At 33.5% G+C, this 15,673-nt stretch overlaps 2 protein-coding genes across 2 annotated transcripts; one reads left to right on the top strand and one right to left on the bottom strand.

Moving 5' to 3' along the window:
• Positions 1-4,147: 4,147 nt before the first annotated feature.
• On the top strand, positions 4,148-5,647 carry LOC133672499 (dof zinc finger protein DOF2.4-like). Its single transcript, XM_062092936.1, has 2 exons — positions 4,148-4,261; positions 4,428-5,647. The coding sequence occupies exon 2, from the start codon at positions 4,446-4,448 to the stop codon at positions 5,415-5,417; it is 972 nt and encodes a 323-aa protein (XP_061948920.1). The 5' UTR covers positions 4,148-4,261; positions 4,428-4,445; the 3' UTR covers positions 5,418-5,647.
• Positions 5,648-11,536: 5,889 nt separating this feature from the next.
• Positions 11,537-14,651, bottom strand: LOC133672813 (L-ascorbate oxidase homolog). Its single transcript, XM_062093347.1, has 9 exons — positions 14,545-14,651; positions 14,199-14,378; positions 13,943-14,052; positions 13,500-13,770; positions 13,294-13,393; positions 12,853-13,198; positions 12,394-12,759; positions 12,139-12,217; positions 11,537-11,949 (listed from the first exon to the last, which is right to left on the bottom strand). Exons 2-9 carry the CDS (start codon positions 14,340-14,342, stop codon positions 11,752-11,754), a joined length of 1,614 nt encoding a protein of 537 aa, XP_061949331.1. The 5' UTR covers positions 14,343-14,378; positions 14,545-14,651; the 3' UTR covers positions 11,537-11,751.
• Positions 14,652-15,673: the final 1,022 nt, after the last annotated feature.

Here is a 15,673-nt window from a genome sequence, read left to right as displayed (position 1 = left end):
ACACAAGATCTGATCACCCTTAGCAGTACTATGTCTTGAAAGTTACATCCATTATCAGGAGTCGACAGTGGAAGGGATTAGAGATTTGATTGCTTGAATGTGCACATATCCTAGTGATCTTTATTTTATGTTATTTTGATTTTTTCACCTGTAACGTACAGTTTTCTTTATCTTCTCTGGTCTGTCAGACCTCTTGGGTCGGTTATTTTTCCTTTCATTAGGCGTTTATTTTACAGGAGAATTGTTACATGGCAAACCTGTAGATATCTGTTCATTTTACTAGATAATGGTGACTTAAATGTAACCCGTTGCCTCTCATCGACACTCTATCTGCTTTATGGAACTTTACTCCTTTCTTGTAGATTGAATAAAACTATGGCAAAAAGTTATCCACTATCAATAGAAATACCTACCAGGCATTATCTAGAGCATATTTTAGTTTTTATTTACTGTGGGATTGAGGTAAGAGAAATAAATTAAAGTTAATTATATTAAATTGTTTTTGATGTTATTGTCTTTGAAGATTAGCGGTTTGAAGATAATTAAGGAGAGCAAGTTAGGGTTTACGTCATGGAGTTTTTATTTTTTTTAGTTGGTTTGCTAAAATTTGGGTATTTCACTGAAAAAGAATACGAGACAAACGATTCTTGCAATTTAATGTTTTTGCCTTTTTGCTATTTTTTTTTAGTTTTTTTATATGTAGATTAATTATGAAATTCAAATGGCTTTTAATAAGTTCCCTAATAACATCCTGCTAGGAAATATAAATACAATTTTAAGTAATTAAATTAGATTATATACGAATCACAATAAATAATTATGATGTTCAAGGCATGTATATTACTTAGATTTCTAACCTATTTTCATTGAAAAACACCATTAATTACAAAATCACCATAATATATCCACTCAAGGTACCAAACATAACTAGTGTATAATCTATTGCTGGTCCTCAATAAATTAAATTTAAGTGCTCTGGTCAAAGAAATCACATCAGTTGAGACCGACTTGGCCTAGCTAGTTGATTCTAGCATGGTGCCAACTTTGAGTTGGTTACAACTTATCAAACTAGCTATTTGTTATACAATAGGAACGCCATAGGTTTCCCAATGGCTTTGATTCTAAGATGCTCTTCCAATAATTAGCCCACTTTTATCCATCCACTTATGAAAAAAAACAAAAAAAAATCCACTTTGCACCCCTATGATCGATCATTGTTCTGAAATCGCTACGTTCATGTGCATCCCACAGACTTTGATTGATCATAGGGACGGTTTCTTTTCCTAAAATAGTGATAAGTAGGATATTAGGAGAACGTACGTTGATTAAGCATATGGATGCTAAGATTTTAAATAGCAGGAAATTATTGTTTTATTTTAATAATTGAAAACAAAGTGCTAGACTGTATCAAATAAATAATCTATATGAAGGTCCACAAGCAAAATATATTAGTTAATCTATGATCAAGCTCTATTGAACGAGTCAATGACAATGAGACTTAATTTGTTCTTGTATACTTTGCAATGATAGCAAGAGGGTTGATAATCTTGACGATATCAGTAATTAAACATTGATCACTGCGTTTATCTTGAAATGCAAGTGATAAGATTAACTCTGCATGATGAACACAATCTTCATATACAGATGGTGAATTGACGATTGGTTCCACAAAAAGAAGACAATAAAACATGTAGACCCCTCCTCTTCTTATCCACCAACCCCAGGTCTCGTTTTCGCATCTTCTTATTTGTTAGTCTTCTGTCTTTATTTTCCATTTACACGGTTGAAAAAAAAATTCATTCTTACCACAAGTTCATAGAAGGTATCTGATTCACATTGTCATCATGAAATATGCTTGAACAGCAACTTTTTTCTGAGTAGCAAACACATACGGGTTACATCAACCGATTTGCAATTTGTCTTATGTGTGATTGTTATTAGGTAAAACAGTGTTAGATGCAAATCAAATATTACCAAGCACAAGTTTTAGTCTTAGGTCCATACAGGTATGGTCTCCCTTGCATCTTTTAGGAAACTTCATCATGAAATTCGTCTTAAATGTGAACAAATTGAGGTTAGGTAGTCAAATCTGGTACAGATTTTAGGTCTCTGTAAGCCCTCTTATTTTCCTTCTTTTTAATTCTCTTGATCCAATACCACTTCTTCAAAGTGTGCTGTTCGTTAATTTGGTGAAGGAAAATATCAGATTAATGAATCTTTTTATTGCTTTTGAGTTCTTGGATTGGCTTTAGTTCAGGTTGAATTAAGCGTCGTTTGGTATTCTAAGAGGAATCATCACTTGTATATAAATAGAATAATTTTAGACATAATAACAATAAAGAATACAACCTTGTCATCCTCAATATTTCACTCTCATTTACATATGTAGTTCTGTTTTGCAAGATTAATTAGCATTGTAAGAATTATTCTCTTCGATCCAAGGCTAGGCATGAGGAAATTTTCTAGCAAAGGGCTTAAAAAGGCATGTAAATAATTATATACGTGTGAATGATCATTAGGTTTGGATTTAAAATGACTCAATGTGTAGCACACGATGGCTATCATATCTTGATTTTTGCTAGTGTTTGTGGGGAAGGCTAAATTGAAGCCATAAGTCTCGGCAGTGTCTTTATAGTTGGGGGTGGAGCCATCAACTTTACACGTATTTTCATGTCATTAGCCCTCTCCTGGAACTCGTAATGATGGTTTTTGAACAGCATCTTCAACAAGGGAACACAAAGCTCCAACAAAGATTGTTCATTTACTACTAATTGATTACTATAATCATTATAAATAAATGTTCTCCTGCTCTTTAGTCACTCCCACCTTTTGCTTATGATTTTATATAGAGTGCTAGGCAAATTATGTGCAAGCATAGCGCAGTTGGAGTTATTGGAGAAGTAGAGCCTATCATTTCTAACTTCGAAACCAGAAGGAAATTTAATTACCAAAAGGCCCTCTTGATCTTTCCATATGAATTAATAGATTATCCGAGTTTTCACTTCAAATTTTGCATCTAAAATCAGTGATGCACGAGGCATCTTTTTTGTGTCTAAGTTTGGATCTCCTTCAACTGCAGGAGCATCAACGCTGAAGTTTAAAAATACTTGGATTGAAAGATATGCCATATGTCATGAAAATGAAGAGCTGAATTTACCATCATAAAAGCAAAAGAATGCGTTGGAATTTGGACTCTAGCTAGGATAGTTAGGCTTTTGAAAATTAAATACGAAAAATATAATAGTATCTATAATGAATTTTCTCATAAAATTGAATCCGAGTTTTACTTGTTGGTAGTTATTATTGCTTTTTAAATAACTTTTCGTGTAGAAATACATGTTAATGATATTTCTTTTATTTTTTAAAAATTATTTTTGACATCATCACATTAAAATGATCCAAAACATATAAAATATATTAAATTTTAGCCAAAAAAAAAAATTAAATTTTTTAGAAACATGGTTTACATCGCGTTCCCAAATGGTGTCTTAACATTACTTAAATTATATAAAAAAAACTTCAGTAATTTTTTATAAATAAATCTTGCTGAAATTTTACACTTAGATTAAAAAGTCACTGAGGTAAGAAAAACAAGTCTCTCTCTCTCTCTCTCTCTCTATATATATATATATATATATATATATATATTTGTGTTAACATTTGAGAATATCTTTGAGATGTACCTCCCTCATTTTTTTTTTGAGCTGGAACCTTAACATTTAGATAGCATCATTAAGATTGATCATAAAAGAAATTTAGACTTGATGAAAGAATACCAATTAAAAACAATTAGGGTAACATATTGTGAACTTGTGAAATTAGAGTAATATTATGATGATGGAGGAAAGAATGAGAGCAGAAGGGTAGATTGGGAAATGAAGAAAAGACAATCCACTTCCTTCTAAAAACAACCCACAGCAAAATTCCGAATCCAGGGCCCCTAGTGTTTTGGTGATGTAGATTAAAGTGGCTGCTTTCACATTGTATATATGTCTATATTATGTGCGTGTTTGGTAGTAAAATATTGGTCGCTAGAAATTTGATTTTTTTTTTAAATAATTTATATATATATTTTAAAATAATTTTTATATATTAATGTTAAAAATAAATTTTAATATTTTTTTTAATAAAAAATATTTAAAAAAGCAAGTGTGAAACACGCTCCGCATCTCTTCATATAACCTGTATCATATATTCCTTTACATACCCACAAAAGACCGGCCAACAAAGCAAATAATACTAATCAACTGAACTTACAAAGGCAAGCCATGTTTTCTACTTCTACAATATCCTCATCTTCCTCACATTCATCAATATACACATACTCTAAACTGACAATAAAAACCTAACTTTCTTTCTTTAGCTTTTCTACTAACTCAAAAAGAGTTCTCACCCATCTTTGCTTTTCTTGTTTTGGATTGTTGTAGATCTACAAAGAAGAAAAGATGATTCAAGAACTCTTAGGAGGTGCTGGCTTAATTGGCGGTGAGAGGAAAATTCCCATCAATGCAACCATTTTAGAAGGCACGCCTTCTCCTTCTCCTTCTCTTTCTCCTTCACCATCTCCTTCTTCTTCAACAACATCAGCAGCAACTACTTCTGCTACTAACTCAACACCTTCTTCAGCTCAAGAGAGCTTGAGATGCCCTCGATGCGATTCTTCAAACACCAAGTTCTGTTACTATAACAACTATAACCTCACTCAGCCTCGCCACTTCTGTAAGACTTGCCGCCGATATTGGACTAAAGGTGGTGCGCTTAGGAATGTTCCAATTGGAGGTGGATGTAGGAAAAACAAGAACACAAGCGTATCGGCCTCAGTTGGAAAATCTGGCACCAATAAGATGAAAACTATGGCTTCTGACATCGGAAGATCAGGTTTTGGAAATGGGTTTGAACATGAGCTTTCGTCAAGCCCTATCATGTGGGCTTCGCCACAGAATTCTCATATTTTGGCTTTGCTAAGAGCCACCCAAAACCCTAACCCTAGTACACTTTCTAATTCTATTTTTGTGAAGGAGGAGGGGGGTTTGATTGGAAACCAGTTCATAAGTGAGCCAGGAGTTGGAACAGCTGCACTGAATGCTAGAACCCTAGGCTTGGACCCTATTAGTCAAGTTCCTTCTCTTGGTCTTTGCAGCCCTTTTTGGAAAAGCAATCAGCACCAACAAAATGGTTTCACTGTTGGTGAAGCTCAAAATTCAGGGATACAAGAACTGTATCAAAGGCTTAGATCATCAACAAATTACTATACCGATAACCCATCAGCAATAGTTCTAAGCAATGTTGGGACTTCATCATCAACTTCAACATCAACCATTTTGGAGTCTGCTCCAGTTGCTGGAGGTGAGTTGGGTTACTGGAATCCAGCCTTTTCATGGTCTGATCTTCCAACAACTAATGGTGCATATCCTTAAGAACAATTTTAATTTTTTTTTTAAGTTTTAGATCTCCTTCATTTTCTAGGGTTGTCGTTTGGGGTGTGGTATAAGAATATGGTCGTAGAATCAGTGTTTCTTTTCCGTTTCTTTTAATGTTCCTGATTAAGTATGTGTGTTTTGAGGTGTGTTTAAATTGTGAGGATGTACCAAGGACCAAGAAGTAGTGATGAAAATATTGATTGGCTTCCAATCCATTTTCATATAAATCATCTTTCTTTATTTCAAATGCAGGATGCAATCGCAGAAATGACTATCTTAGCTAGGGGTGTTAAAAGGTTCTTATTAGTTATCAAATGTTTAAAAGATGATGTGAGATTTTAGGCAAACACATACTCCATCTATTCCTGTGCTATGAGAATAATCAAATGTGAGAAAGAATAAACCATCACATGATTGATTTAGTCTATCATCTTGGTGAACTCAAAAACTTTATAAGCTTTCCTTTTCATACATATGAAGGGGTGGAGGTCAGGTGGAAGGTGGTGGTGGTGGTGGTAGTCTCTTGGGTGGCATATGTAGATTCGTTTAATTGTTACGAGAAAGTAATCAACAATTAAGTATTAGAAGCAGCATTTGGAAATTAGATCGGTTTCCTCAAAAAGCAATTTGATTCTATCAGTTGGGAAGAAGGATTCCTCTTGCAGCCTTATGTTAAAGCCTTCTGTCTGCCTGCCTGCCTGCCTGCGCTTCACTTCTTCTCATAAATTTGCTTAGATTTATATATTCTCTTCTTCTTGTACTGGAAATACTCACCACCACCACCTTCTCCCTCCTCCCTCTCTAACACACACGTGCATCCATACATTAATTAAGCATATAATTAATTATCTTCGACAGCTTACTTTAGAAGTGTAAGTAATAACAAATAATGTCAGGAGGGTGCACCGTTGTGGTTATTATCCTTTTAGATCAGGATTGTCAGAAATAATATGGGTAAAAAAAAAAAAATTCTTATTCTTTATTAATAAAAAAGGAGGAATGATAGTCATTACTTATTATTTTGATCACTAAAAATCATAATTGATTTTAGAATCTGGGTAAGGGTATTGATTATGTATAAAGAATATATTAACATCTCTAGTATACTTGACATGAGATAAGATGTATTATTTATTTATCTGATGTAAATTAAGTTAATGTTATATTTTTTAATCATTGATCTATCTAAAATTAAAAAAAAAATCTTCATCAATAAGGATGTTTTTATCTTATCAAGTTATAATCTAACAATTCTAATGCAAAAACATAAAAAATAAAATGAATTTTTTTTGTTAATTTAATATTAGGAATATATCTTATATATAAATTTATAATCCTATATATTAAAATAAACAAGATAATTTTTTTTGGTATTTTTAAAATATATATCAAGTTCAAATAAATAATCATAAACTAGTTATGATATCATTTGACTGATTCTTGTATTTTTTTCAAACTATAATAAAAATGCTAATTTTTTTTTTAAATAAAATATGCATTAAAATCATGAGAGATTCTAAAGAACTCGGCGTACACCATTAGAGACCTATCCATTTCATAAAACTGCTTCATATCTTCCAGGTTTCATAACAGTGAAGGAAAATATGCTCAATAATTTCTCTATCAAAATCACAAAAAAAACAATCCATAAGATCAATGTCTATTGTTATAACTTATTTTTGGATTATTCCTCACCTTTTTTTCTTTCCAAAATAAATAATAAAATAATAATAGCAAGAAGACTTGTATTTTGACAAAACTAAGCTGAGAAGATTTCACATGTAGAAAAATCAAGCTGTAATTTTGGATGAAATTGATAGTCTAATTGTATCTCATTTTATCCAAAACTGAAGAGATACTGCACAGATTTAAGGTCAAATTAAATTATTATTGAACGAATCTGCATACAAAACTAAGTCCAAGGAGATAGTTATATTTTTAATAGACCAATTTGATTTAATCATGAGCCAAATTAAAATTTAATTATGTTTAAGAATTAACTTGGGTCCAATTAAAGGATTTAATTATGTTTAAGGAGTTAATTATACTTTAAATGGGTCAAATTAATTTTATTAGGGGCTGAATTGGTGAAAATTAAGTTTGAAAGTCCAATTTGGGTTTAATTGAGAAGATTAACATTTTAGAAGATCAAATTTAATTTTACAAAGTTAATTGGTTCAAATAAGGAGTAAAATTGCAAGAAAATCAAAGATTATGGATCAATTAAGACCTAAATTGAAAAAATTTGCAACTAAGGATCATTTTGAAAAAGGCACGAAACTCTAGGGATTTAATTGGCTGAAATTAGAGGTGAAATTAAAGAGATTTGAAAGTTTAATGGTTAATTAAAGGCTAAATTAAAGAAATTCAAGACCAAGGACTAATGTGAAAAAGGTACTAAAATTTAAGGCTGATATTGAAGTTCGATAGGGGTAAAATTGTATAAAATTAGAAGTTTAAGGTCAATTATGGGTGTAATTGAAAGAAATTAAAAGCTCGAGGACCAAATTGAACTTTAGCCAAAACCCCAAATTAAAATCTTAAAAAGTTCAAAATGATGCCATTTTGAAATGAAAAAAAAATTAGACAACGCATCGTCTGGTCACTATTCCTTTTCTTCAACATTTTTACCTGAAAAAATTGCTCGGGTATGCCTTTTTAGGGGCATTTAATGCTTCATTTCTCTATAAAATTTAACAAAACTTGCACACAAATATTAGTCTGACATCTAACTATACCTTATTGCCCTCGGCATTGCCCCTAAGTTACCAACCCAATCAGTCTTCAACTGATAAATTTGATAATTCATGATGGTCACTTTAAGCCAACGGTTGAATTCATTCGGGGTTGAATAAAGGGTCAAGATTTAGCATAATTAAAGAGAAAATATCTCTCTTCCACCCTTATAAATAAGGGTGGATTTCATGGCCTGAAATGGGAGAAATCAGTGTGCAAAGTTGGCAAAAAATCATCTCTTCCCCAGTGTTTTTTTTCTTCTCCTTCGCCAACCTCCCTTTCCCCATCTTTTTCTCCACCCCTAGCGACACCACCACCTCCAACCACCACACACGACCTTCCTTGCACTGCCAAGAATGACTCCAACAACCGTCTGCCTCCAGCCAAGCAAGGTTACACCACCTTTTTTTTTGTTTGTCCCCCTTCCCGATTTGGCCATTGCATGATTTTTCATGTAATGACTAGATAATTAGCATGGTTGCTAGGTTAGGCCAGCAACCATGCGGGCATAGGCTGGACCCAATCTAGATGGCTGAGCTAAGTCCAGCCCAGCAAATAAAAAAAAATATTTTTTAGGCCATTTTTGGCCTAATCCAACCAATTGTGTCTTACCTAGATGGTTTGGCCAACCCAGCCCATAAAAAAAGGGGAATAGGTCTGTTGGGCCGCTGGTGGCCCAACCTAGCCCAGCTGGGTTCGACCCATTCCAATTTATATTTATATAATAATAATATAATTATATTATATAATTAAAAAATATGAACAAATTCCAAAAAATTTGAAGGATTATTTCAAAATATTTGTGATTTTCTTATATGTTTTCCAACAATTTTACATAATATAAGGCTATATATTTACATTGTGAGATACAGATCTAGTATTATAATATTTAATTTTCTCCGAAACGTTTCTAAAAACTATATATATGAATAAATAGTATTTGCACCATTATGTGAAAGATGTCTATTACTATCATAAAAGAATTGATGTTAGCATTTGTATAAGCACTGGACTACATATAGAAGGCTTCTTATAGTATGGCTTGAATTGATTCTCATATTCCGAAATTATCATTAATTTATGTATTAAATATTTGGATTTATTAATTATTCCTTTTTTCTTTTATAAGTCCAAAAGCAAGAAAGAAGTATAAATCAAAACTACATTTAAAAAGGTTCTAAGTTGTATTTGAAAGTAAAGAAGAACGTGTCAAAAAGTTATTTCAACCTTAAAAATCTAAGCTATTAGGTAGAACCCTAAGATATGGTTTATATTATTATCTAGAAAACTGCTTTAAATAAAAGTCATTTGAACTTGAAACTTGCACTTACTACTACCTTGTATTTAATTTTATCAAATACAATAGAGGTGATGAAACTCGAACTCAGGATTGTTTAGTCAATAATACTTTGATATCATGTCAAAGAACCATTTCAATCTAATAACTTAAGCTTTTAAGTGAGGTTACATGATATAGTTTATATTATTCTCTAACAAATTCATTATTGCATCCACCACAAATGCATTTTTATTGGCACTATGGATTCACACAATGACAATTTTTTTGTTTTTTTGTCCATGCAACTTTTTTTTATTTGATCTTTCCATGTTTATCTGTTTCAGGATTGATCTTGATATTTTGTTTCTTTTATCTTGTTATGGCCATCTCATGTAGTCATCAAAATATCTTGTTATTGGGTTTGCGTTTAGTCTTGAAAAGAATTATTTGGATTTTTTGTTTTCCAAGAGATTAAAACTAGAGGAACTTCAATTGACAATTAAGAGAAAAAAAAAGGCAGACTTTAAATGAAAAATATAAAATTCAGTTTTGAAATCCAATAAGAGGAGAGAAAAAAAAAGAAAAGAAAGAGAAGAAAAATGGTCATCGATGCCACATTATGGTGAGGTAAACACCACACGTCGTCTTAGGAGGAAAGGCCCACCGAAATTATTCCAATGACATCAAGAAAGCTCGTCTTTAGAAGTCGGAGGAGGCCACACGCGCCACCTAAATTTGGAAACTCTTCACACATGCTGGTGCCAGACTTTTTTTTACTCTCGTTGTTCAATTTAGTTCTTGATTCTATAATAAATCTTCAATAGAGCCCTAGATGTCATCCCACTTGAGCCCAAGCCCTATCCTTTTAATTTAGCCCTTGAATCTTCAAGAACACTTCAATTTAGTGTCGGATCTCATCCGACTTATGCCCAAAAAAGACCCAACCAGGGAGAGAATAAATTAAGGTAGGGAAAACAAAAGGATAGCTCCCTAATTGAGTTAGCGCATTCTCTGATCGTATCCATGCGAGATGTGAATTTGGTGATTAACTTGGGTTGATTGGGTGTGATCTAATATGACATCATCTCGATATTAAAACTAAAAAAAATATAAACCTAATTTTTTTTAAAGTCAACCCATTTTTGATAATTGCCTAACTTGTCTAAAGACCTATCAAATCAACTAAGTCATGTTGTAGCAACTTCTACACACTTTAATATAAAACTTATATTAGACAAATAATTATAAGATTTTAAAATTGACGTACTAGGATGAGTTTAGTGACACTAACAAAGAGTTCCCCATTACATGCTAATTTTTTTACTTCCAAAAAAACAACGTTGCTTATAAATATATATATTTTTAAAATAGAATTTGAACATAATCATCTTATTCCTTTTATTTTTATCATATCACGTTTTGACCAAATTAACATGATATATTATGAATTTACATGAATTATTAAAAAAAAAAAACTCACAAATAACATCTCAAATGCATACTCACGTCGAATTACAGGCAACAAAACTAGTGAATCACTACACATTCAAGTGAAATCACGCTACTAATCTTAAAAAAAAAAAAAAAAACGTTTTACATACTATTTTGAAGGCCCCTTCCCTCTTAAAAGGCTAGTCTAGTTTGAGCCCATGGGGCTTTAGTTTTGCCTGTGGACGGGTTACGATGGTAAGAGGCTAGTATGTTAACCTTTTTCGCAATAATTAGCGACATGTCGTTTAGTCCCCTTCCTCAAATAAACTCCATAACCTGCTGCATGTAAAAAAAATCCCTGCTGCTAGTTCTACCTATCAAGTTCTGGTTCCAACGATTACTACATGAATTCATAAGATTATAACTTATATCAGTAACTTATTCCCAATTCAAATTTAATAATTTAGAATAAAAACAATACAAAATCATCCATCTCTATGGCATAATAAAAGCTTAGCAAATTTGAAATGATAAATTTCTTGTTTAAATAATCAAATGTAGATATTTGCAAGCAGCATAAGGTTTCAGCTGGGTGTACCAAGCTTTCAAGCATTCTGTTGGGTGCAAGGTAGCATGAAATGTAGAATAAAAAACCATCACAAAATCCCAGTAAATCAATGAAAGGTGGGCAGATAGTTTATTAGTACACAATATAATCAGGAAAGGATCGATCTCACACTAAAACAAAGAAAATTTTCTACTTTCGCCCTCTTTCTAAAACCTGTTTTCCCATTTACCTCAGTCACCCCCTCGTAACTGATTCAAGAAGTTTAAGATTTTTTTTAAAAGAACTGAAGAAATTAACTAAACAAAAGCGAAACATTTCTATGGTCGTTTAGCCAAGCCACAGAACAATGCATTTGGAGGGGGGTCAGTCTCTGTGAAGAGGCTGCGTTCGTCGTTCCAAACCCTGACGTACAATTGTTGGCCTAGATATCGCCGCGGCCAGATTGCTGACCTCAAGTTCCACATACCCTTGTTGTCCAATGACACGTATATTGCGGTCCAAGCAGTGGGATATACCTGCCAACATTAATGTGTTCAAGTTAGTTTATTTAAGATATTGAATAATTAACATCATCTATGAAGTTTTCTCTAAAATATTGCTCATCTATACAGGGCTAGGAATCAGACGGGAGGAAAGTGGACATTTCATTGTGTATGTGTATGTTTTTTTCCCTTAAAACAATTGTAGATGTTCTTTTCAATCACCTGAACAGTGTGTCTAGAGACAGCATCAAGTAAATTGTAGCGTTTCCTCATGCTGGGGCTCCAAACATTATCGCCATATCTGCAAATTTTAGAAATTAATCAGTGTATTTTGTATCAGCAAACTTTCATTTCGTTGGATATAAGGGCTTAGAATTGAAATGTTACATTAGATTGATGTGTGGGCTTGGACTTGTAAACAAGTGTAACAAATTTATACGTAAAATTTAGCAAAAGTACGCTGATAAAAATGCCTACCCAACAACGTAGAAACTGGTTCCGGATAGATGCCAGGACTGGATCGTGTTCTCGTTGTTTTGGAAGACAATTTCCACAAAGTCATGAAGTTCAGTTCCAATCACGGATGTTCCGAGAACTGCAGGGGTATTGACAGGTGTAGTCTTCATCGAATTCAAGGAAAAGACACCGGGGATGTTATACCAGTCAGCAAGTTTCAATGGGGTGGAAGGATCGACATAAGATATTCCGTTAACAGCATAACGCAGCTTGCCATTTATCTTCTCTGCTGTATTGGCAAAAACAAACGTCTTCACAACGTTTATAGTCCCATAATGGAATGACCCTTGAGGATTTGGCCTGGCTGCATTTGCTGTCAAATTCAACCTGTCCACATATGAATTTGGCAATAGTTAGCTACCAGACATATTTGACTGACTAAAAAGTATGGTAGTAAGAGAGGAACTTGAAGAAGATAACCTGATGGTCCTGGCTTGCTTCATAGACCAGTGAACATGATAAGTTGGGCCAATAGGCAATGGCAGAGAGGGTGGGGTGTTAGAGCCCGCATAGCGAAGAAGGGCAGTGGTAGTGAGAATAGGTTTCGTGAAGCGAGAAGAGGCAACTATGAAATAGTCCTTGACTGCACTATTTAATTTAACCAAAACTGTTACTGATTGACCAACGTGAACATCAAGCGACTCGTACACCTCTTGCATAGTATGGGATCCTTCAACTTCAACAAGAGTCAGTGTGTGGCCCTGAATTCTGAAGTTGATTGAAGTTGAAATCCCCACATTTGAAATCCTGAACTTGTAAGTTTGCCCTGAAAAAAGCATGGCCAAGTTTCACTTCCATGTTCCATCTCTTAATCACATCTTAAAAAGAAATTGAAGAGATATTCTATTATATGATGGTTACCTTTTTCACCAGTGATGCTTGCACCTTTAGAAAGCCCATTTATAAGAAGGGCATCAGGAAAAGGAAGAGCTTTGCCCTGGTCCAAGTTTTGCTCCAATGCCTGCAAAGATGGATGCTCCCTAATTAACCATGATAAACATTGTTGGAAACCAAAGAGGGTAAAAGGGTTTGTTAAGAAATATATCGGAGGCATTTCAGTAACAAACCTGATGTCCTGCCTTGTACCAATCACTAATGAGAAGGGTAAATTCTGCAACAGGAATAGGGTATGGAATTGATATCACAGACCGTGAAGCAATATTGAAACCTCCGAATCCTCCAGCGGCTCTATGCATTGCAGTTGAAGGGAAGTAGTTATAAGTTCCAATCTGATCTTTTGCTTGGAATTTGTAGGTCCAGTTGGAGCCTGGAGGGATTGGACAATTGGTCCCTAGCACTCCATCTTGCCATATAGTCCTCCTTTGCTTGATTCCATTCCTGATTTCACAGGGGAAATTTTTTGCTTTTTATTACTCATATTTATAATGTGTTCTAGCAAATAGAAACTGGGACTTGGAATCTATTGTAAGGAAAGGCCATGAGTTAGAATCAGCAGGACTTCCTTGTGCCAACAAACAAATAATGGTATAAGAATGAATTGAATACTAACCATGTTATGAGGAAAGGTTCATTCAACTTATTAATAACATTTACAATTATGTTGTCGTTAGTCACACATTCAATATTTGGGCCAGGAAATTGTCCATTGATAAGAATAACCTGCAAATTTGACAGAGAACAAGAGAGGAACAGATTCAATTGAGTGTGCAGAAAGTGTGAAGATGTAAAACAGTATCACTATCATTCACTGAAAATCAATAATATATCACTTGAAAGTAGGAAAATGTAAAGGGTTAACAGCCTACCGTCTGAGGTATATCAAGAACAGTGCGAGTTCCATATGTTACTGTCCATGTGTAATATCTATAGGGATCTTCTGCTTGCACCCATGTATCACTCAGGAAAGCCAGTATTCCAACACAAAAATACAGGATGCTGGCCTGCCTCATCTTAACGTAAAAATATTTCTTTCAGTTTCCAGATATCTGCCCAACAAAAACATAAACAAACCATTTAGATTCAGTGACGAAGGATGCCATCTATAGTTCACCTCATTGACTATAGAACAATATTGCTGAATGACCGCCCAAGATTTGGCACACTTAACAAAGGAATAGAATAGAAGAGAAGAGCATAGAACTACTTGTATACCTAAGAATTACAAAATGATCCTCAAAGAATGAAGAAAGAGATAGAAAATTTTTAGCACAGTTCTCAGGACTCAAAATGTGGAGTCCATATATAAGGGAGGAATCATAAATGAATCAAGATTCTGAAGGTGCCAACATGGAGGGACACGAAAATCCAGAAAATGGAAAGCTCTTTTGCGGCGCACTTCATGCTCAACTTTCATACTCTTCCACAACTCATTCTGAACTCAGAAATAATTAGATATTGACGAATCACCAGTTGCCATTTTGACTTAGATTTCTTGATATAAACTAACCTTCTATAATAGAGCTTGACTTCGGATATTGTCAAACGGGTTAAGCAATTGAACATAGCCATATATATTGGACCGACGTAAATCACTAACATAAGCATTGATATTTTCTTTGGTCATTAGTTAGAGGGTCAGGAGATTAGTATTAGAAGGATTATATATCATCATAAGGATTGAATTCATCACTGTTATAAAGTTAAGAGATAGCTTAATTGACCAGATTTTGAATAATTTAACTAATTAGATTTTAAGTTTGCTCTCGAATAGTTACAGGTTCGAGCCCTCTCAAAACCAGTAAAAGCTTACATTGTCATTAATTTTAGAATTTGTAGAATTAGTCGAGTTATGTGCAAACTGACCTTAATATCCACATCCACGTTAATAATATAAAAAAAAATTAAGGAGCTAATGACATTACAGCCTATTTTTATATTTTTATATGGGATATTTTTCTTAATCTCAACTTCCTTGAAAAAAAAAACAAAGTAGAAATGTAAATAGATCATAGAAATTTTTTTTTTATTGGTATGATATATTTTTAAATAAAAAATAATTATTCCATACTTCTAAATACCTTTTTAATAATTCAAACGTTGTATTTCATTACAATTTTTTCAAGGAAGTATTGAATCAATTTTTCTTTCTAAACAAGTAAGCAGACTAGGCGATTATAGAACAAGAATCGTCGGTGGCGGGAAGGGAGGGGAGATGTAAAGAAGCGAGGGCAGCGCAGCGGAGAACGGATCAACATTAATTGCAATTTAATTGTGAAGCAAGCTCTGATTTATAATAGTAAAATATTAGAGCAGCTCAAGAAAACGCGTGGAAGAAAGAAAT

Source organism: Populus nigra, chromosome 14 (assembly GCF_951802175.1).
Source record: "Populus nigra chromosome 14, ddPopNigr1.1, whole genome shotgun sequence".
NCBI lineage: Eukaryota > Viridiplantae > Streptophyta > Magnoliopsida > Malpighiales > Salicaceae > Populus > Populus nigra.
Note: the sequence above shows the minus strand (reverse complement) of the source record. Positions and strands in the feature narration are given on the sequence as shown.

What these genes read in the sequence shown, in the direction of transcription:
- LOC133672499 (XM_062092936.1), top strand. Translation starts at nt 4,446, where the DNA reads ATGATTCAAGAACTCTTAGGAGGTGCTGGCTTAATTGGCGGTGAGAGG.
- LOC133672813 (XM_062093347.1), bottom strand. Translation starts at nt 14,342, where the DNA reads ATGAGGCAGGCCAGCATCCTGTATTTTTGTGTTGGAATACTGGCTTTC. An exon ending in GAACCTTTCCTCATAACATG is followed by an intron (nt 13,771 to 13,942) that starts GTTAGTATTCAA and finishes CTGTGAAATCAG; the next exon opens with GAATGGAATCAAGCAAAGGA. An exon ending in ACCAGTTTCTACGTTGTTGG is followed by an intron (nt 12,218 to 12,393) that starts GTAGGCATTTTT and finishes TAAAATTTGCAG; the next exon opens with ATATGGCGATAATGTTTGGA.